We start from the raw sequence: 23,309 nt of genomic DNA, 5'->3' as shown, positions 1-23,309 counted from the left end.
GGCTGTGTCAGCAGACTCTTCTTCCAGCTCGCAATTCCCCAGTCTCTGCCCTTGTTTCCTGTGAATGGCTTATGGGTATGGTCATGTTTTTGGCTGAAGAATACCAGAAAAACAGTGCAAACCAAAGAACGAGGGAGGCTGAAGTGTGTAACATATGCTCCGTACGACTCTCTTCTCCTTCCACACATGGGGGAAGGTCGCTTCGAGTTCCCCTCTCGTGTTACGCACAGCCTCAAGGCCCGACTGGTCAGTCAGTGCCAGGAGCAGCAGCTACAGCAGTCAGCACTTCTCACTTGGGTTTCATGCCAAAGAAGGGGCCTCCTGTTTGCAGAAAGAATGCTTTAGAGGCTAAATAGGCTCTGTCGATTTGCTAGCTTGAAATGTCATAGTAAAGCTTTTGTGTTGTCTGCATGCTTACTTTATTTAAAATGAAACCTTAAACATCCAGTCTGTTAAAACTGTCCCAGTACAGACTGATTTCTGTGGTACTTGTGCCAGTGGTACATATTAAAAAAAAAAACCCCACCAACCAACCAACCAACCAAAAAACCCCAAACCAATCCCCAGAATGGATGCAAGTTTCTTTTTGTTTCTGCTGCCCCTCTTGCCCAAGGCTTCCCAAGTTTGACAGACAGAGGCAGTCTACCAGAACTTTTGAGTTACCTATTCTGTGTGTTTTTTTTCTGTTCTCTTATACTTCCAAAATTCCTCAGGGTTCTTTTCCCTACAGATATATTCCTTTAAGTACTTAAATGGTAGCTAAATACGCAAGGGTGTTTTAATCCTGTCAGTGCTAGCAGCCTCACTGGCTGTTTCCCACTGCCTTAGTAAACCCTCACAAACCCCAGTACCAAACCTGACATGAATGACTAATGTGGAAGGGTAATGTACAACAAGTTTAGGATTAGGTGTTCAGGTGTTTTCATTAATACACTAAACTGTACTTGTTTAATATATAGGGTTTTTAACCTAAGTTAAGATGGCAATTTTCCCCAACAGAGTCATGTTCTTTGTTCGTTTTGTTTTTCTGTTTTCTGTTTTTCTCTTCCTTCAGGTACTTGGTGGAAGTCCAGGAATACTCAATAATCATGGATTTCAGGTGCAACAACAGCAACAGAGGAGTCTGTCGCTACACGAGTACATGAGCATGGGACTGTTGCAGGAGGCTGGCATTGCTGTTCCACATGGACTAGTTGCCAAGACACCAGACGAAGCTTACAAAATAGCAAAAGAAATAGGTATAGAACATACACAATTTAGGCATGGGATTGATACAAGGTGTAACTACTTTTTCCTGTCTTTCCTGGTAAGACATTTATTGGAGTTCTGAACATCTCTTAAAGAGAACCTCTCCTCTGAAGCAACTTTCTTGTATATTTGAGTATTTACTTTGGAGCTGACGTTATCTTAATCTGATGTTTTCTAATGCTTAGGATTGCTCAGAGAACAAGCAGTGTGCTTTCACACAGTGAAATCAGTTAAGTGACCTAGTTTTACTTAACTGTGAGAGTGTCTTTATTCAGACTTGTTTACAAAGCTAAACTGTGACCCTGAAATGGGGAAGAACTTGTTCTTACTTCCATTAAAGGCTGTGAACATGTATTTTGAGCATTATCATTGCCATATCCTGAATGCTGCAGATACTTTTCCAGTAACTTGTGAGTCTCACTTAGAAGGAATGGGGCAGGTATAAATTGTGTTAGCCTAGACTAATACAGCTGCACAGACCTCTTTGAGATGAGCAGTAGACTCTGCTACAGATCCTGATGTCTTTTTGCTCTCAAACAAATTTAGAGGAGATCTTGTATGAAGAGCTTCAGTGGTGGTGGCAGGTAAGGTTTCTGTAGTCCAAGATTTCGTATAGAACAGAAGATGCAAAGCATACTTGCCTTCAGGCTGTGGAAGTAAAATCCTATACCTTTGTGAATGTGCTGTTCTGGCAAAATGCAGCTGCCTCATGCAGGAGGGGAGAACTTTAATGGCTTGTAGTTAATATGCTAAATTCCTGGCTTGTTGATGGAAGAGAATCCAGTCTCCTTTGCCTGGTGCTTAAATACTGTATTCAGAGTTGAGCTTTAATTTTGGTCTTGACTGCCTATTATTAATTTGCTACTTTACCTACTGTGTGTCTTAGTAAAATTTTGTTTTAATTAGGATGTGATATAGAAGTTGCTTCTGTTGTTAGAGCCATTAATACTGTTTTTTTGTTTGTTTGTTTTTTTTTTTTTTTGGCTTAAAGCTCCCCTTCCCTGGAAAAAATGAGTAGGGTTGTCACACAGCTTTAATAAAGGATATTACTTGTACTCCATTCTCATAAGCAAATGCCTAAATCTCTTGCACCTCCAAATGGTTACAGTTGTAGTGATTCATAGGGTTACAGGTTTTGTAAGATTAATTTCAGCTTCATATGTATTTCAAGGCAAGAAATCAAGTCTGGAAAAGATAACTTGCTCTAGAAAAAAAAGGTAGGCTGCTTTGTAATGTAGAAAGGAATGGAAAAGCTGCTTTTCTTTCAGATATGATGTCCCAGAAATTCAGGTATTGCCTGCATGCCTTCTTTCTCTTGTTCCCACTAGAGAATAATTGACACAAAATTGTAACTTCATTAGTATTAAAGAAAGGTGTTAAAATACTTCTGGGAATGCTTTAAAATTCGGACCTGCTCCTTGTGTTCAGGTTGCATTGTAGCGTAATCTAAACTTCACAAATCGGACATACCCCTTTGCTTACATTAATATGTTGCACAGAACTACTACTTTTGTGGCAAATGAGGCAGCCTTTGCCTGTGGCTCTTAGTAGCGAGCAGGGAAACTCAAAGGTCATGATTCCTTTGTATTGTTCAGAGAGGGTTCCTGTAGCAAAGCAGGTGTGTCTGATTGCTGGCTTATAACTGTCTCATCCATGTGATGTGATGTCGTAGGTATGCCTCCAGATAAAGGAGTATGTGACCCTGTGCAGGTTATTGGGGATCAGAAAAATGAAGTTAAGGACATGAGTTTGCCTTCCTTCATAAGCTGGAATAAAGAAATTCCAGGCTGTCAGTTTCAGCCATATACTTGACTATGGTGCTGTGGCTTTCTTTGGTACTAGAGGAAGGGATGAATTCCCGAAAGGAGAACACAGTGAAGGAGCTTGATTTTTGAGGCATTGCTGAAACATTGTCCAGAACTCATTCTGAATGGTGACACATTATCCTTTGCTCCAGTGTTTTGGATTTCTTTGTTATTGTAACCATTTGCCACCCCCCCCCTTTTTTTTTTTACTAGTACCTCTAGTAGGTACTTTAAAAACAAACCCAATCTCTAGCATAATGAAAAAAATCTCACTTTTTTTGGTCCACCTGCTCATTGTTTATTTTTGTTATGTAAGAGCTGTTGCCAGTAGATAATCTTTTGCTTCTTTTTAGGTGTTAAACTGTTTTTTCACATGTTTGTCTAAACCCTCCCTAAGGCAGTAGGTAACACTGTTTGCTCTGTTTTCCTAGTGGTGATCCACATGCTTCTGATAACCTTTAGTCAGAAACCTGCTCTCTGTAAACTTGAGTTTTGGCATTGAATTTCTTTCCTTTTGCAAATGCCTCGCTTCAGTTAGAAATGGGTAACTTTTTATCCAATTCCTTGCAAACACAACCCTCTTATTAACAGAGATTATTGTAGTTTAGCTGTGGCTGTAGCGAAATCAGTGTAAGCCCGTTGCATGAATAAAGCCAAAGCTTAACCATGCTGATGATTACTATCACTGTGAGGTAGCTGGTTGTAGTAGAATCAAGCTGAGGCATAGGAATGTTGTAGATTGTCTTACAGCCTAGTGAGAATAGTGCGCTAAATATTCTTTAAATAACAAAAATGATGAAATTTGTTAGAATTTTATCCAAAGTTATCTTAAGGTCTGAAGTTAGATGAAATAGTCTGGAAGCCAGAAAGGTTGCTTCCTCTCCACTCCCTCAGTTTTCTTGTACTAAATACTTTTTCTGCTAAAGACTAAAATATCCTAAAGGGAGCAGATTGTTTGCCTACATGTAGAGTAATTTTGAAATGTATGTGGAGTAAAAAACAGTTTTTGAGCTTGGAGTGTTCTCTAACATTTTTCTAATATTTTTTGTTAAGGAAACTGAGATGAAATTAGATTCCATGAGCAACTTCTTAGCCATGGTGACAGCTCACTTAAACCTGGTTTGAGTCTTAAGGGGAAAAAAAGGTATATATATTCTTGATATTTTTTAGAAATCTGGTTTCTGCTGCAGCTATCATATTTCTTACAGGGCTGCTTTCAACTCAGATTTCTGTTCTAGCTGGATTCTGCAAATGATTATTTCTTTGCTTCTGTTTTTTAAGAATCCTTTCTGTTGTGTCATGGGAAGGTTGTCTTTTGTAATTATTACAGCATTGGTTTGCATATAGCTTTTTCTTTCCATATGTGGCTGTTGAGAGTCATCACTGGAATTTGTTACTTGCCCAAGCAGCTTTTCTCTGTAAAGAGTCTTCCATCTCATTTTATGTAAATTATTACTGTATGCTGATTCGTGCAGCTATGACCCTTTTAAAATAACTACTGTTGAGTAATTCAGGCTCTGAGAGTAGGTTTGGACCTCCTGTAAATCTCACTGCTCACTTTTTCTCCAGTAGTTCACTGTCTCCATTCATGACCTATAGATCTTACTTGTACCACTTGAAAGAATGCATTCTACTGAGAGCTGAGAAGATGTGCATCTGAAGTCTTTTAAAGACTTTTATTGATTTAAAAAAACCCCACCCCAACAATATTTTTGGTTATTTGTGGGCTTTGGAATATGTGGTTCTTCATGTGTTACATAAATGAAAAAGTGAGCTGAGTAAATTCGGTTCCACAGTGTTGGTAAGAAGCAGCAGCAGTGTGTCTTGGCGGTAGGCTCTGTAAGTGTATGGTGTACTCTCAGCCTATGCATGTATTCCAGCTAGCACTGTGACTGGTGCTGGTTTAGAATGTGATATGAATTTGTTGTCAATAACACAACTAATAAACCTAAAGGCTTATTTCTTGAAGAACAGATGCTTTGTCAGTGTGATATCAGGTAGCTCAGCAGAACACTCTCTTTGAAATGTACTGCTGTTCGTTAAGGTAGCACCTATGAAAGTGTATGTATTGCTGTAACAGAAGACTTGATGCTTCATGATGCCTCCCTCTGTTAACAGTTGGGTGGAAGAGAGTCACATATTGTATGCCTATAGAAAAGTCTGCTTTTCTTTTATAGCATATGCTTCTATACATGATGATTTGAGAGCTAAGATTTCTGAAGTGATTATTATCTTGAAGCAGGTTTTGCATTCTGGTAGTTTTATAGGATTTTGAAATAGTGAATCCCACAGGTTTATGCTCATGGCAGATTGTCAAATTACAGTAAAATAAAAAGCTGTTCAGAATAGGAGGTGTTGAGAAACTGGGTGCATAACATTTCAGCTTTCTGTATCAAAGTTTTTGCATTTGCTGCTACTTTTGGTGTTGCAGTTTAAGAGATCTAGTCCATCTCCTTATCAGTGTGGATTATAAAGAATGATCTCATTTGGTATGCTTTCTACAGAGTGAGTCAAGTAATTGGCTTGGCTCTATGCCTGCAGACAGTTCTGTCAGATGTTTCTTTTCTGACTTTTGGGTTCTTTTCTGTGTTGTTACTTTGTTTTTCTGTTTATTGCCTAAGCATACAAACTGTATCTGTTAAAGAAAAAAAAAAAAGGAGTAAAGAATAAACTTGGGTAGATTTATGGATTTTTTCATCTCAGGCTTGATTTAATCAGAAACCAAAGTTTAGTACAACACTGCAGTGTTTTTCTTAGGTTAAGTAATAGGTTTTTCTTTACTAGCTCTTCAAAAGAACAGGTATTTTAGGCTCTGTAGCACCAAAGCTGGGGTGGTTTCCTCCCTGTGTATGCCACGCTTTCCTTGGTAGTCTCTGATTAAGCTGGTGGTTTTATTTTTTTATTTGTTTTGTGTTTATATTTTTTTTCCTTTGTGTCACACTGAAAGCTCACATTTAAGTTTTTCTCTTCGTAACAGTTTTTGGTTGTTTTGCCATTATCTCTTTTCCCTGTTTTCCAATTATCTCCTAGACTATGTTAACTGATGTCTTTTAGGTTATCTGTAGTCTGAAGCTCCAGAGCATTTATTCATATGCTGTAGGATACGGATGACGACCTAAGGTGGTAAACGCACAGAAGTGCCGCAGGCCTTACATTAAAAAAATATCTGCTGTAATGGTCAGTTAAATTCTAAATAGTTGTACCTAACAAAACACAGACTGTATACTCTAAAGAGATTCTCTGCATACTCTGAAGAGATTCTCTGCCTGTGTTGGCAGAGTTAAGGTTGACACACTCTTTGTTGAGACTTCTGTTGATAGTACATTGTTACTTACATGCTCATCTTTCTTCCCCTCCCTAATTCCAGTAAATACAACTGTATTGTTTAAACTTAGAGTTTTTATTATATCTGTGCAACAAGAAAAAAATTGGTTTGTGTTTTAAATGGAGAGTCTTCCTGGAACTAAAAGCTTTTAAATAGAGTAACTGAGGCAAAAGTTATGGGTCTCCATCTCTCTCCCAGGGTAAGTTTGCAGTTGAATGGTAGTTGAGAATTTGATTGGCACTATGTTATTAACCATCGCTGCCTTTTACTGTTGTTTGCTTTGTCAGAACACATTAGGCTTGCACAATTATTATCAAGGTGTTTATGATATGTGGAAAGCAGTACTGCCACTGCAGTCAATATTTATCAGAAGTCAGAATGGAAATTTGCAAAGCAGAATATTTTCGTAAAGTTTGTCTGCCCTAATCATGAAACTTTCTACTTAGGTAGAAAACTCCAAAGATACAATGGAACAATAAACCTTGCTTCTTAAGGTTATCATAAAATTGTAATTTACATAGATAACCCATGCATGCACGTGTTATCTATGAGAGTATCTAAGGAGAAAGGGACCTTTCTCCCACCCTGAAGGCTTAGGTTATGGAATCAGAAATTATTCCTTCCAATAAAGTGATATCAGCCCTACTAGAAATGAAGATCTGGCTGTTTCCTGGCTCTGTTATTCTTTTGCTGTCTAGTTAATAAATGATGAAGGTGAAACCTATAGTGTTAGTACTGTGTAAATTTTTTCGTTGCTGACTCAGTGTTCTGATGATTTCAGGCACCTGTTCTCATTGGTACCTACTCTTAATTTTCTAAACATTTCCTGGTTCTTTTCAGACTGTTTTTACTTCCACAGGCTTTTAGTGCTAACTGCCATTAATATGGAAATGCAGCTCTTAACAAATGCTTGTTTTGAGCTTTGTGTATTGGTCTATAGCTTGTTTCCCTGAGACAGCTGTACTAAAGGTTTGCTATGTAGTTCTAGTGCCCCGTGTTCAGGCTTTACAATTTGTTACTGTGGCCGAGAGCAAATGTCCTGATTTCTGTCCTGCTCCCGTCAGTGTTCCTGTCACTGTGCTTGTCACACAGTACAGACTCACAAAAATACTGTCCACTGGGTTAGCTTTTTCCTTCAGTGCCTTGTGCCGGCAGTTTCACTCTTCTGATAGGCTCCAGGGGTGTGATCGTGCAAACGCTTATGCTGGCACAAGAAAGGAGGCTGGAGTGAAAAGCTGAGGACAGGAGGCAGGGTAGGACTGCTGTTATGGTGTAGTGTTGGCTGGTGCAAACTGTCCTGACTTTGTATGCGAGTACCTGCTCTAGGGCAGAAACTACTATTTCTCATTGAAAGAGAAGCCCAGCAGTATTTCAGAACAGTGTAAGCAAACCAGAAGGGCACAACTGTTGATACTGAGTAGAAAAATGTTAGCTGCTGGTTTCCAAATCTTTTTCTTGGATTACTGTGTATCAGCAGTTCTCTGTGGTAGTGCTGTGGCTGCAGATGAGGTGTGTGAGCAAAAATTTCTGCTCTTTAGTTTCAGGGTAACTTTAAATAGGAGCTGTAGGGAAAAACAAATGAAGTTTATTGAACAATAACCTTTCTGCATGGGTTAAGTTAAGGTTTTCTTGGGACATCTTATTTTGAATTTAGTTTCAGGTACGTCTGTGCAGCTTAATTATTTGTAAGCATGGCTGGCCAAATAGTTCTTAAAGTGTTACATGTTTATGCAATCAAGCTGCTAGTTTGCTTGCAGTGCTGTAGGAAAACAAATTACAAGTCATTACTATCATGCTCATTTAATGCCAAAATTGCTCCATTCTGTTGCAATGACTTTGTTGTGACCAAAACTGATTGCAAAAAAGGTTGAGATTGTTTTTCACACCTTTTTTTCAGTCTGTATGTTTTGCCAAAGCTTATTCATGCATAATAGTTAAATTCTTAAGAAATACTGTATGTGATGAGGGCAACGATTTATTTAGCCCAGTATTTTGCCTTTTATACTGGCAAAAGGACATCCTGTTAAGGGAAAAGTGTTAGCCTGGCTATTTTCTGCAGGCCATACCTGTCGTTTCTTGCTGGCATTTTAATAATTGTTGCCTTAGGAATATCAGAGGGAACAACTCTGCCCAATTACTTTTGCCTCTTGCATTCTTCCTTCATGTATTCTGGCAGGCTTCACTATCTTCTGTGTAAAAGAGATAGTGCCCCTTTTTAGAGCTGACTTTTCTTGGTAGGTGGCTTTTGCTTTTGGCTGGTGTAGAACAGGAAATTGAGTGTATGGTGTAGATGTAGTGGAGTGTTCTTGCTCTGTGCCTCACTAGGTATGGCTAAAGACCAGGATCATTTTCTTGCTTTGTTCTCTTTTGATAGATTTAAAGAAGCACCAAGCTCTTTTAGTCCCTTCCTGTATGGGAAGGTCTTAATTTCAGCGATAATCCTGGTAACCAGTCTTTCCCATCGTAAATTACTTTTATAATCGTGCGCAGAGCTAAATGTCATGTTCCAGTTGAGATCTTAACAGAGCTTTAGTTGACATCTGGTTCTGACTTGTTTAGATACTGGTTTTTATTGCCAGGAGAAGTAAAATCTACAAAGAAGGTGCCTGTGGGTGAATTTTACAGCCTTCTTGAAAATTTCTCTGTAGAAATAGCTTTTACTTTCTGGATTTAGTGTAGGAGATGTAAAGTAAGGTGGAGAAACGGGACCCTCTCTTCTGAGCTTCCTAGTGTACTGTAAATTAAATCTCTTAGTCTTGATTACTAAATATATCTGTTCTGAATCACTGTCAGATACCAGACTTCCATAGAAAGCTCAAAATAATGAAATAATGCTGTGAATATTTTAAATCTTAAATATTTGAGTTACTTCAGAGCCCTGCGAAAAAACCTAGGTAGATTGTCAGGGAGAAAGGGGTGTTATTTTATTTTTTTTTCCCTAACTCAGATAATAAAATATTTTGCTCTCTTTCTTTATGCTAACACTAGGAAGTCATGCTTCTCCACATTTTGTGTTTGTGTGTATGCCCAAGGTAAATTGTTTTCAAATGGATGGAACTTTGTTTTTAAGCTCCTGTGTTGGAGTATGTGGCTTCATTTACCCAGGAAGCTACTATTGATAATCTTATTCACACATGAGGCTTAGTGTTTTCTAAAGCAAGCTGTGTACTCAAAGTAATTGCGTAAAAGTTAATCTTCTATAAACCATGTTGACTTACTCGATTGCTGGTACCTAGTAGCCACAAGAAAGAGTTGTCTTCAGGAACTGAATTAAATATTAGATAATAGACTATATATAAATAGTTGTTAAATAGTAAGTCAACATATACTTGCATGTTTATAACTTTCATGCTTCTTGTGTCGACAGATTTTGTATCAGTTGTGAATTCAGAGATCTGTTGTTAGGTAGATAGCCAAGAAGGAAAATGTACAAGTAGCTGGTTGGGAGTAGTAACTTGAACATTCTCTTTGCTTATAGCCACCCTAGCTTGTGATATTATGCAAGTTTAATTTATCTGGCCAGGAAGGATGCAGGTCAAAATAGGAAATAACATATTTGTATCTGCCATAACCTTCAGTATGCATAGTTGCTAGTTTTGCTGGAGTACTGTGGTTTTCTTAGGCTTTCCTGTGGTTGCCTTTTCATATCCAAGAGAACAGCAGGTTCTTCCTTTGCTCAAAGAGACCGGAATGGTTCAGCTAATGGCGGCATGAGAAAAGATGGGATGTGCCGCACAAAAGTGACTGGGGCAACTCTTAGCATCTTGCAGTCTAGTTGCTGTTTGCAGCGTATTCATTGTAATTGAACTTGAGTAACTACTCAGGTCTTTGTTTTTCTTCCTTTATCACCTTAAATGACCTGATGAACTGAACTTACTTCATTGCTTTATGTCTTGAACATCCTGGTCTTTTTTGATGATACCCTCTACTTTTTAAACCCAAACGCATAGTCTTCCCTGCTTAGAATGATATTTTGTTACGGATTTTTAAACAGTTGAAGCTAACTAAAGGGCTTACTCTGCCTACTCTGGGAAAAATAGCAGATATGCTTAGGCCTCTGACTTCTGCAAAGCACTCAAGCTTATGCATCAGTGCACTGCAGAATGGAAGCCATAATGGACCTGCAAGTTGACTTGGGTAAGTGCCACAGTTACATATCATTGCTGAGAAGATAGTGGTTACAGTTACAGAGTATTTAATTGAGAAAAATCTTGAATTTTAGTATGTCAGATACTCAGTGGCATCTTATTAATAGTCTGTGAGATACTAACCAGTTGTTACTGGGTGCTTAATCATTTGTGATTTAAACATGGTTTAAAGATATATCAAAACATCAACATTCTTGGACCAACCAGGACACTAGCTCACCAAGGCTTGTTCACAGAACATCCTAAAGCTGAAATTGGTGGGTGGTTTGAGACTTTTGGAAAAACCTGTGTGAGTTACAATAGCATCTTTGGTTCACACACCTGTGTTTTGAATCGGGGGGACAGGATGGGAAGGAGGGAAGGGAGTGTGGAAAAGGGGTGATAAAATGAAAGTGGCCTTTATTGTTCTACCTGGAGCAATTTGTTTTCGTAGTCACAGATGACAAATTTTGGGTTTTCTTTCATTCTAGGTTCAAAGGATCTGGTGGTAAAAGCGCAGGTTTTAGCTGGTGGTAGAGGAAAAGGAACGTTTGAAGGTGGCCTCAAAGGAGGAGTGAAAATAGTTTTTTCGTAAGTTGTTTCTAAATTGTCCAGCCAAGTAGGAAAACTTGAAAGTTTCATATTATCAATTGAACCTATTGCTTAGTTTAAAATCAGTGTTTTAATTATTAACCTCAAAGTAACAAAAATTAGGTAAGATTTTTTTTTTTTTTAAATGCTACTTCTGTTTTTTTTCACAGCAGTTTGTCACATTCTGAGCTTCTTTTATTCTAGTCCAGAAGAAGCAAAAGACATCTCCTCCAAAATGATTGGAAAGAAGTTGTTTACCAAGCAGACAGGAGAAAAAGGCAGGATATGCAATCAAGTATTTATCTGTGAGCGCAGATATCCCAGGAGAGAATACTATTTTGCAATAACAATGGAAAGGTCTTTTCAAGTGAGTAATATTAGAAATAGATGTAAACTAGTTGTTATAGCTGAAATAAAAACCACAAATACCAAAACAGTTTACTGTACTAGTCACTTGCTGTTGAAAATCAGGAATGTGCATAAGCTAAATTTTGTTTCTCTAACAACATGATTGCCTCAGTGTTTAAATGCTTTAAAGATGTAATGATACAATTTAAAGCTAAGGAATAATATTTGACTATAAGTAGCTCCAGCTGAAGTTCAGAGTCATATAGCTGAAGGGGAGGTGGGTGGAACGAGGGGTTTATTTTAATTTTTGTTTGAGTTTGCACTTACCTATCAGATGCTCATACTAGAATTTAGTTTAAAAGGACAAGTATGTGTGTGCACGTACATGTACACACTATTTAAGCATGTCAGGAGCATAAGTAAAAGCCTTTTAGAAGAGCCAGTGGTCCTGGATAAATTGGACATTCTTTTTCTCCAGTATGTGGAGGTTCCCAGAGGTGCACAAATGTGTCCCTCAATTTTGAGAGTGCTGATAGCTTTCATATGCCAGTACTCTTCAGGAACTGGTAAGAGATTTGGGCCTAGAGGTCGGTTTTCAGAACTCTCAGGAAGACGAAAGCTGTAGTTTACTCCATGTGTATGTTCTGTATGTGTGGGTGTGTAGTTTTTTAGGCTACAATTCAAACCCAGTTACTGAAATGTGAGTGTGTTTTCTGACAGACTAGTGTTCTGTTATGGAGCACAAAGAACAAATTGGTAACTTTAGTAAAGCCAAAGTAAAGCAGATCTTGGAACTTTATTTTCTGAAGCTTAACAAAAACTGAGTTTGGTCTTTCCAATGCTTAAGAGCTTGCACAGGTGCTATTCTTGGTGATTAGAGGAGTATCTCCAGCATCAGTATGAAATAATTTTCTGTGGAGTAATGAGGAAACTAGTCTTTCATTTTTATTTTTTGATGCAAAATTAAGAGTTAAATTTTGTATTTGTTCCTCTTTCCTTCTCTGTAGTGTACTTTGTGACAGGAAAATATCAGTTGTGTTGTGTTTTAGTACAGTTATGTGACTTAGGCACTTATATTCTGTTGTGCCTCTTCAGGAGCCTGCTTAGTAAGGTTCCATGGGATATAGCCCTGGAGGGCAGGGGGGCCCAAGACTGTTGGCTGATATTCAAGGATCACCTGCTACAAGCTCAGGAGTGCTGCATCCCAACTAGAAGGAAGTGCAGCAGGAGGGCCAGGAGACCTCCTTGGATGGATAAGGAGCTGCTGAGGAAAATTCAAAGGAAAAAAGAGGCTTATAAAAAATGGAAGCAAGGACAGGTGGCCTGGGTAGAGTAAAGGGATGTTGTCCGGGAAGCTAGGGACCAGGTTAGGAAGGCTAAGGCCCAGAGAATTAAACCTAGCCAGGGATGTTAAGGATAATAGGAAGGGATTCTACAGGTACGTAGCAAACAAAAACCAGACTAGGGACAAAATAGGCCCCCTGAGGAAGCTTTCGGGAGAACTGGCTACCCTGGATTTGGAGAAGGCCGAGGTTCTGAATGACTTCTTTGCCTCGGTCTTCACTGGCAAAGGCTCTGACTGCACCACCCAGTTCTTAGAAAGTAGATGCAGGGACTGTGAGAATGAAGACCTTGGGCCCACTGTAGGAGAGGATCTGGTTCGAGACCATCTTCAAAATCTGAACGCACACAAGTCCGTGGGACCTGATGGAATCCATCCGCGGGTCCTGAAGGAGTTGGCGAATGAAGTTGCTAAGCCACTGGCCATCGTATTTGAAAAATCATGGCAGTCAGGTGAAGTTCCCGACAACTGGAAAAAGGGAAATATAACCCCCATTTTCAAGAAGGGGAAAATGGATGACTCAGGGAATTACAGACCAGTCAGTCTCACCTTGGAGCACATTCTCCTGGAAGGCATGCTAAGGCACATGAAAGACAACAAGGTGCTTGGTGACAGCCAGCATGGCTTCACTAAGGGGAAATCGTGCCTGACCAATTTGGTGGCCTTCTATGATGGGGCTACAGAATTGATGGATAAGGGTAAAGCAGTTGACGTCATCTGCCTGGACTTGTACCAAGCGTTTGACACTGTCCCACACGACATCCTTCTCTCTAAATTGGAGAGATATCAATTTGATGGATGGACCACTCGGTGGATAAAGAACTGGCTGGATGGCCACACACAAAGAGTTGTGGTCAATGGCTCGATGTCCGGCTGGAGACTGGTAACGAGTGGTGTCCCTCAGGGATCGGTGTTGGGACCGGTCTTGTTTAACATCTTCGTCGCTGACATGGACAGTGGGATTGAGTGCGCCCTCAGCAAGTTTGCCGATGACACCAAGCTGTGTGGTCCGGTTGATACGCTGGAGGGAAGGGATGCCATCCAGAGGGACCTTGACATACTTGTAAGGGGTGGGCTGATGCCAGTCTTATGAAGTTCAACCATGCCAAGTGCAAGGTCCTACACCTGGGTGGGAGCAATCCCAGGCACAGCTGCAGACTGGGCAAAGAAGAGATTCAGAGCTGCCCTGCAGAGAAGGACTTGGGGGTGCTGGTCGATGAGAAAACGAACATGAGCCGGCAGTGTGCGCTCGCAGCCCAGAAAGCCAATCGTACCCTGGGCTGCATCAAAAGGAGCGTGACCAGGGGGTCAAAGGAGGTGATCCTGCCCCTCTGCTCTGCTCTCGTGGGACCTCACCTGGAGTATTGTGTGCAGTTCTGGTGTCAACAGAAAAAGGACATGGAACTGCTGGAACAAGTCCAGAGGGGGGCCACGAGGATGATCAGGGGACTGGAGCACCTCCCGTATGAAGACATGCTGAGAAGTTGGGGCTGTTCAGCCTGGAGAAGAGAAGGCTGCGTGGGGACCTCATAGCAGCCTTCCAGGATCTGAAGGGGGCCTATAGGGATGCTGGGGAGGGACTCTTCATCAGGGTCTGTAGTGACAGGACAAGGGGTAACTAGTTAAAACTTCAACAGGGGAAGTTTAATTGGATATAAGGAGGAAATTCTTTCCTGTGAGGGTGGTGAGACACTGGAATCGGTTGCCCGGGGAGGTTGTGAGTGTTCCATCCCTGGCGGTGTTCAAGGCTAGTTTGGATGAAGCCTTGTGTGGGATGGTTTAGTGTGAGGTGTCCCTGCCCATGGCAGGGGGGTTGGAACCTGATGATCTTGAGGCCCTTTCCAACCCAAACCATTCTATGATTCTATGATTCTACTCTGTAATATTGCACAGAAGATCCAATGGTTACAGTACACACCCCAGACTTACCACAAGGTGGCATTAAAATACTGTAAATGGCTGGATTTTATGATCTTAAAATTGTGTAAGCAGTAAGCATCCTTAATGGAAACAGAATTTGCTGTAACTGATTTAAGAAAATCAGATAAAGAAGGGAAACATATTTTCCTGACTTGTTCTTGATCTCGCATAAAAAACCCCAATCTTATTAGTTTATATTGAGCATAAGCGTGTGGGTTATTTATTGTCTTTTGATAGGGATGTGCTTTGGTTTTACTGCTGCCTTTTGAAGTCATGTTTTTAGATGTGCTTGTAATTGCTGTATCTTGTCTAGGATGCTTATGATGAGGAAATGGCTTTCAAAAGAAGAAAGTGTGAAGGTTGAGTAACACACTGTTTTCTTCCTTTAAAGGGAAAAGAGTCTGTAAAATAATCTGTTGAAAGTGGAACTTGATTTCTTGGGTGTTATTTGCCAGTAGGAGCAAGATTTCTTATGTTTTAAGCAAAATTATTCACTTTGGTCAAATCTATGGAATGATGAGTTATTTTTATAACGTTTTGTAGCTTTCTGATGGTTCAGGAAATGAATATCCAGAAATGTTTATTGTGTTGAACCTTGCTATTAGACGTAGAATAATTTACCATCTATATGTTTCATTTGGAAGGATGGTGATAAGAGTGGTGTGGTTACTGAGCGTGTTCTCTGAACCAATGTCATGCTTTCTGTAATTAATTGTTAACTGTTAATAAGGCTTTTTAATGTTAAAGACCTGTGCTGGTAGGAAATGCTGCCTTAGTACACCATCTGTCATAATCCATGTGCGGGTGGTGATGAGGGACAGCAAGTTGAGATGATACAAGTATCTTTACTATAAACTGGAGGACTGTTCCCATGGGGAGAGATTTTTAGGTTCCAGTAGTGAGTCTTTGAGGTTTTTATTGAGATAGCATTTTTTTTTTTTTTTAACCAAACAAAGCCAAACCTGCTACAGTGGTTCTTAATTCCTTTTATTACTGAATAATTGAGTTCTGTTTTGTCAGAACTCCATGACTTACTTTCAGTGTTGTTCTGTTGAACAGGAGTAGTGTGCAATAGCTTGTCACTAGGTCTGCAGAACTGGATTTGTCCTTTGATTATGGCAGAATGACATGAGTGCCTGACATCTGATGTGTGTTTGTGTAGTGGTGAGTGGAGAAAGGGGAGATGTTTTTTTTCTGGTGATAGCCTAGAAGATGAAATGCATATGATTGCTAAGTTGAATTGTCTATCAAAATTTAAAACTAGTATATCTGTGTTAATTGTTACCACAGTGTATACAAAGGAAAGTTTTCCCTGTTAAGAGAAATTGGATGAAACATACACCTTAAAATTTGGGAAGTGTTATTAAAATGTTGTTATTACATAGTTGTTATTAAAATTATGTTATTACATAGATGTATTGAATAGATAGTAACATTCTCAGAGAAGTAAATGCCCACATTTTCCAGCTAACAAGAAGATTTTGCTACTATGAGGTATCTTATGGGAAGAATAAATTCCGATTGTGTAATAAAAAGTACTTATGCTTTTTTCTCCTTTCCTTTTTGTTCCAGGGTCCTGTGCTGATAGGCAGTTCTCAGGGCGGTGTTAATATTGAAGATGTTGCTGCAGAGAATCCTGACGCAATAATTAAGGAGCCCATTGATATAGTGGAAGGCATAAAAAAGGAGCAAACTGTTAGGGTAATTGTTAATGTGGACAAGTACACATTACGGAGGATGCGGGGGAGGTTGCTTTTACATTTTTTTAAAGTGTGCATGCATTCAACCTGCTGAGTTGTCTTAAACCCTTTTGACATTTTGAAATGGATTTGAACTAGGTATTTAAGTATTTTCAAGTGACAGACAATGCAAATCCAACTCTGCATGGCAGTGCTTTATCTAGCATTTGTGTAGCTTGTAAAGGTATATGATAATGACTTCTTGCTAGCCCCTTTTTAGGGTGCGATGTTTTGTGTTGAAAACAATGTCTTAAAACCCAAGGGTTACTTTGTTTCCAGGAGGACAGGAGAGGGTCTGCATTTAGAAATTCATTTGACACTGTAATAGTAGCTAAACTGGAACATGTGTAATTCGTAACTAAATCAAATTCTGAGTATCAGTTAACTGATAATGGATCTTGTACTTTCAGCTTGCCCAAAAAATGGGATTTCCTCCTAATCTGGTGGATGAAGCAGCTGAAAATATGATCAAACTATATAATCTCTTTCTGAAATACGATGCTACCATGATAGAAATAAATCCTATGGTGGAAGATTCATCAGGAGTTGGTAATTTTCTTCTTTATATTCTTCATGTACCAGCTTGACATTTTTTTATAAATCTTAGTTGCTTTGCACTGCTAAAACTTCGGCTATATACAGTAAAAGGACTTAGTGTTAACATGGCATGATCAAACACAAATTTAATAAAGCATATACATTTGAAAATCTAAGCATAGTAGGTATCTGCCCTGAATTGCTAAGTAGGATCTTAAGTTTAAATAACTTCCTTTTAAGTTTTCTTTTTTATTTATTTAAAAATAACACATCTTCTACTTTTGAGTGTTTGGCTACCTAGCATAAAGCATTTTTGCAAGCTGGATCTTTTCAAAAGGCTTGAAGTGAAGCTTGAGCTGTATTGTGTATTCAAAGTTGGTACTGAAAAAGTAACCAGAATAGTAGCACCTTCTAGAAAGCTCCTGCCTTTACTACTCAGGCATCAGAATGACTGATGGAATTTGATACTTGATGTATTGAAAGACTGTAGGTGTTTAAGTGGTAATGTTTATAATGTTTTTAGCACATCCAGTTGCAGAATAGTTAATATTCAATTAGAACCAGTTCCCCTCTCACCAAAAAACAAATCTATGGAGAATGTTTGTACTTGAACTCAAGTACAGCAGGTTTAAATTTAAACATGAATATGAAAATAGCTCCCTTATCAAAGTTTACATTTACTCTACTGTTATACTGTTATTACTCTACTGTTATTGTGTTAGGCTGTGTTTTAAATAATGCTGCTTAAATGAACAGTTATGGAGCAGTCTCTCCCATCTGTTTCTCATGCCTTGTCATTTTTATATCATATGTAGTGAGGAATAGAGATGAAGTCTTACGATTGTACAGACAGAAACTTAGTTCTGATGTAAAGAATACTCTAGGTTTTCCACAGCACCTGCTATATCTAAGTGAAATTTACTTTTGTGTGTATTCTTCTGACAACGTTTCTTCAGTTTTGGATGTTTTTTCATTCTGTTTCTGTGTGCTTACAGGCACAAACACATTTAATCTAAAACCAGAAAACTAAGAGGGATTAGAAAAACCCAAACCAGAGATCTTCTGTAGGGATTAATTTAATGCTAATTATTGAAGCATAAATTACCCAGATTTATCAAACTGCTTATTGTAAGCTTCTTTGCTTTTAAGGTGTCTCAAGAACTTCATTTATCTTCCCTGCAGTTAAAGGGTTTAACTGTTTTTGTGGGTAAATTTAAGAGAATCGTGTCTTTACATGCAGTTCTAAGTCTGTCTTTCCAGTAAAAGTGTAAGTTTGGACTGCGTGAGCCAGCTGCCAAGTTTGACTTGACGTACTTTAACATGTTTATGTAGAAGTTGAGCTATTATTTTAACATTAAATGATGGTTTGTTTTTTTTCCTTTCAGTGATGTGTATGGATGCAAAGATAAACTTTGACAGTAATTCAGCCTATCGTCAGAAGAAGATCTTTGACATGCAGGACTGGACACAGGAAGATCAAAGAGACAGGGATGCTGCAAAAGCAGATCTCAACTATATAGGATTGGATGGAAACATAGGCTGCTTAGGTATGTTCTAATTAATGAAATTTAAATGACCTAATGGATTTATAAACTGAATTCCTAAATGTTATCTTTATTCTTATATAGTCAATGGTGCTGGTTTAGCTATGGCCACAATGGATATAATTAAACTTCACGGCGGAACTCCAGCAAACTTCCTTGATGTTGGTGGTGGTGCTACAGTGCAGCAAGTGACAGAAGCCTTTAAGCTTATTACCTCTGATAAAAAGGTGAGGGAAGAGTTGGCGTATCAAGGTCCAGGCTGTGATTTGAAAGACAATGATTAGTGCATGTTCTCCAGAGCACATGTTTTTAGGAGCATAAAATTAAAAAAGGAAAGGAAAGTGAGATGTTAGCTTAATTTTGGTGCAAATGAAAAAGGCCTGAAAATATTTTTTAATTTTTCCCCTTTTTTAAAAAATAGATTCTTTGGCTGTGTACTGAGTAAGCAGTTTTGTATCCTCTGGTTGAAGTTATGGCTGTATTTGAATCTTTTTAGAAATCTTTGAGTGAGAAATTCCTCCTGCCTGCTGTTTAAACCGAAAGCAGTATTCACTTGGGTTTCTCCTTTCTTTTTCTTTTTGTCTTTTGGGCCTGTTTTGCAGCTGGTTCTGTTTTGTGCATAGAGTTGTAGAGATGAATATTCATTGTGCTGTGCACAAACAAGTATCTAAGGTACAATTATATGTAATGTAAGATAAAATAATGTCCTTCCAAGGTCATTACAAAATTAATGTTTTATCCTATCGAAAGCTTATCAGAAGTGTTTGAATATTATTAAAATAATAAAGTAGTTGAAACTTAAGGAAGAGCTTTACCATCCCAAAAAGACAATGCAAGGACTGGATTGCTGGTCTACATAGAAATGCTTATCCCAGTAGGGACTGAATGGTAGTTTGAGAGTTCTCAAAAAGAAAGAAAAATATGAAAAAATGGTAACTCAAAAAGGCAGGAGTGACTTGCAGGATCTGATAATGATATGCTACTTTTGCACCAGAATTTCATCCCCCACTTGCTCATCTTTGGAAAGGGCCAGGAACAAATGATGAGTGATGTTACAGAGAAGCTTAGTCTCTTTGCCATTGGAAAGATTTTTGTTACCAAATGCAGGGGCTGACACACTCTCCATGGGTGTTATAGAATTACATATGTTGGAAAAGACTTTTAAGATAATTGAGTTCAACCATGAACCCAGCACTGCCAAGTCCACCACTAACCCATGTGCCTATGCATCACATATATTTCTTTTTAAATACCCCCAGGGATAGTGACCCCACCACTTTCCTGGGCAGCCTGTTCCAGTGCTTGACAACTCTTTTGGTGAAGAAATTTTTTGAATATCTAGTCTAAACCTCCCGTGGTACAACTTGAGGCAGTTTCCTTTTGTCCTGTCACCTGTTACTTGGGAGAAAAGACCCACACCCACCTTGCTACAACCTCCTTTCAGGTAGTTGTAGAGAGCGATAAGGTCTCCCCTCAGCCTCCTTTTTCAAGGCTAAACAACCCCAGTTCCCTCAGCTGCTCCTCATAAGGCTTGTTCTTTCTTCACCTTCTTTCAGCAAACCGATGGGAAACTGAGGGACATAGGCACAGAGTACCTGAATTACAGACAGAAGAAACAAGGAAGAATATGGGAGTTGTTGATCTGGGACAAGTTCTTACAATGCCAGTTCTCTGCTGATGCAAGAACAGAATGTGTCCAAACAGACTTGTTAATATATCTTTCCCTTTCTCCCTTCCTTCAGGTGCTCACTGTTTTATCAAAACCTGGTGACTATAGCTGGGATTCCTGCTGCTGAAAGTCAGAGAGCAGCGCAGACCAGTCGTCTCATGGACTGCACTCTGGCTGCCGCTCTGGGTTCAGTTCAGGGATTGTTTGGAATAGCTTTCTAGAGTGCCAGTCTAAGTTGCTTCCACCCATTAGTAGCAGGAGCAAGAACTATCTCGCATAGATGAGCTAGTCTAATTGCAGGATAATGAGAACCAAGATATTGTTTCTTAAGCAATTGCACATGAATATTTTGTCTTGTTAAGTTTATTCTGTCCTTCAGTGTTATCTGTGCATTTTTGCTCCTCCTTTATTCAGTCCCTCACCATTGACCATGATCTCTTTACTGCTCCTTTCCGCTACGTCAGTAGGAAGATACTTTCCCTTAACCTCAGGCTCCGTCCCGAATGAAACATATTTCAGAGAGTTTACCTCTAAGCATGCTAGCTTTTAAATTGTGTAATCAGTTTCTCACGCATGAGTTTTATAAGTTTTCTGCATTCTTTTGCCTGTCTTCTTCAGTATGTGGAGGTACTAGTGTGGGAAGTACCTCTGCTGGAGTAGTGTTAGAAATGGAGAGATAAACAGTCGACAGACTAAGTTGTTAAATAACTTTGCTGGAGTTTCATCTGTCTGATTTGCTTGAAGAAAATCAATCAGCTCTCTGCACAATATTCTAAAAACAATTAATAATGTACAGTGTTGGTTTTATACAGAAAATGAGTGTATGCCTTTTCAAGCATGTACAAAGAATAAACACTATTAAGCGAAATGGTGAGTGCCTGCAACACATGCTGGATTGAAGGACAATGTGGAAGTTTCCTGGGACAGGCATTTTCCCGCAAGTAACAGTTCTGCTGTATGTGACTTGACAGAACTGCACTTCTGTTGCTGATGTTCTCTAGAACAGAAATGTTCCCTGTCTTGCAGAGGCCCTTGCTACACTTAAGAAGTTCGACTTTTCCTTACACTGAAAGGCTGAGTGGTACTTTAATCTGATGTGCCTGTGGCCATTTTTAATGTGAATATTATCATTGTTTCTGTAGGTACTGGCCATACTGGTAAATATTTTTGGTGGCATTATGCGATGTGATGTGATAGCACAAGGCATTGTTATGGCAGTAAAGGATTTGGACCTAAAAATACCTATTGTGGTACGGTTGCAAGGTGAGTGTGCTTCAATACATGTTAAATATATTCTGTCCATATTATCAAATGAGCTTATATATTGTGCAGCCAGTTATCTGAAGATTATGGGTAAGTAAGGCAAACCTTGAATTTAGATGGTGAGATTGGCAAGTTAATAAAAAGACATTTCTTGCTTTTATAACTGCTGAAGTTGTTGTTTTTTGGTTTATTCACTAACTTACTTTTGGAACAGGCTTCCTAGAAAATAGGAGAATGCTCTGGTGGTAGTAGTTTCCTGTTCATTAAAAGTGGTATTTTATCCCTTTCTAAGGTACACGAGTTGATGATGCCAAAGCTTTAATAACAGCTAGTGGCCTCAAAATCCTTGCGTGTGATGACTTGGATGAAGCTGCAAAAATGGTAAGTTAGCTAGTTAAGAATATTTTCAGAACATAGCATCTGTTGCAGAATATTAAGAAGTTAAAACTCCATTCAGTTAACTAAATGTAGCTTAGCATATGTCAGTGTTGGTTATTATCGGGGCCTGAAGAAAATGTTTTACAAATTCGTAAGTACATGTTTTGTAAGGAGAACTACTGTGTAGTCAGAAGCTATCAGAAGCCATTATACCCCAGAAATTTCTAAGCAGGAAATAATTCATAGACTTTTTAAGTTGTTACGCAAGACAAGTTGAGGCTCCGTGAGTTATCAAAATAAGATCCAGAAATGTTTGCAACAAGAACTCAAGAGAACTACCTTTTAAATATATGGAATCTCTTGTGAGTGGGTACCCCAGCACCTCCCAAGAAAATGGGGTGGTACATAAAGTTCACATAAAGACACATAAACTTGTATTATTTCATCAAGATACTGGGTTGTAAATGAGAACCAGACGTTATATAACTGTTGAGATGTTTTCTAATAGACTTGACTGATCTTTCATTTGAAAGTGATTAAGAAGCACTGGACTAAGTAATAATTCCCCCGCCCTGGATTTTGCTGGTGATTCTCTGGCATTACTTTGTTTAAAAAGGTTGGTCCAGCTCATTCAAGTTAGGATAGCTTTCAAGTCAGTCTTTATTTTCTGTTTTTCAGGTGGTGAAACTCTCCGAAATAGTAAGCTTAGCAAAACAAGCTCATGTGGATGTTAAATTTCAGCTGCCAATTTGAAATGAGGAATGTCATGCTGGTGTCTAACATGTTCTCTGAAATACTGTGTTCTGTGGGATAGCTTTCATTTTCTTGTGGAGGTTTTGACTGTTTGACAGGCGCACAAACTGAAGTACCTGTTTTTGATGTTAACATTCAGAATGGTCAGAGTTCTTGTAAAAGCGTGTATTGCTGATCTTTTAGTCCTTCTTAGTTGTTTTCAAGCCTCCAGCTTCTGCTGCAGAATGTCACTTGCAATATATTTCTGCGTTGTCCGAAGTAAAGCTTCTGGTTGAAAAATAATTATTCTGAATAAATTCTGAAGTTATTTTACTTGTAAATTTGGTTAAAAGTAAATATGACTAGATTATCTAGTTGTCCATATGGAGAAATGTATTGAAACGGTATTTTATGTTGGAGACAGTTGTCCTTAGCAATATAATGGAGATGAGCCCACCAATCATTATTTATGAACAGGTGCATTTGAACTTGATCAGAAACATTTTTAGAAGTGCTTCACTGAAGTGGCTGGTAACTCTTCTGGACAACGTGTTTATTCACTACAAAATATACTGTAGCACTTAGAATTTCGCAATTTCTGGTCCTTGCAAAAAAAGCATCGTGTAGTTTTATATATGAACAAGTGTTTACCAAACTTCAAGGAAACGGAATACATAGAGAATGAAATAGTCTATTGTACATCGCTAATGAAATTGTACACTAATAAAATGTCTCCCAAAA

General features: G+C 38.8%; 1 protein-coding gene across 1 annotated transcript in view; it reads left to right on the top strand.

Moving 5' to 3' along the window:
* The window catches only part of SUCLA2 (succinate-CoA ligase ADP-forming subunit beta), a 23,815-nt gene extending 506 nt beyond the window's left edge, over positions 1-23,309 (top strand). Inside the window, exons 2-11 of the mRNA XM_065678239.1 lie at positions 1,055-1,238; positions 10,997-11,096; positions 11,301-11,463; positions 16,279-16,407; positions 16,856-16,994; positions 18,368-18,529; positions 18,611-18,753; positions 21,338-21,458; positions 21,751-21,839; positions 22,515-23,309. Of these exons, the coding sequence (XP_065534311.1) occupies positions 1,055-1,238; positions 10,997-11,096; positions 11,301-11,463; positions 16,279-16,407; positions 16,856-16,994; positions 18,368-18,529; positions 18,611-18,753; positions 21,338-21,458; positions 21,751-21,839; positions 22,515-22,589 (1,305 nt within the window). The 3' untranslated portion in view covers positions 22,590-23,309. The remainder of the gene's footprint in view (positions 1-1,054; positions 1,239-10,996; positions 11,097-11,300; positions 11,464-16,278; positions 16,408-16,855; positions 16,995-18,367; positions 18,530-18,610; positions 18,754-21,337; positions 21,459-21,750; positions 21,840-22,514) is intronic.

This window comes from Lathamus discolor, chromosome 4 (genome assembly GCF_037157495.1).
Source record: "Lathamus discolor isolate bLatDis1 chromosome 4, bLatDis1.hap1, whole genome shotgun sequence".
Classification (NCBI taxonomy): domain Eukaryota; kingdom Metazoa; phylum Chordata; class Aves; order Psittaciformes; family Psittacidae; genus Lathamus; species Lathamus discolor.
This window is presented reverse-complemented; position numbering and strand designations above follow the sequence as displayed.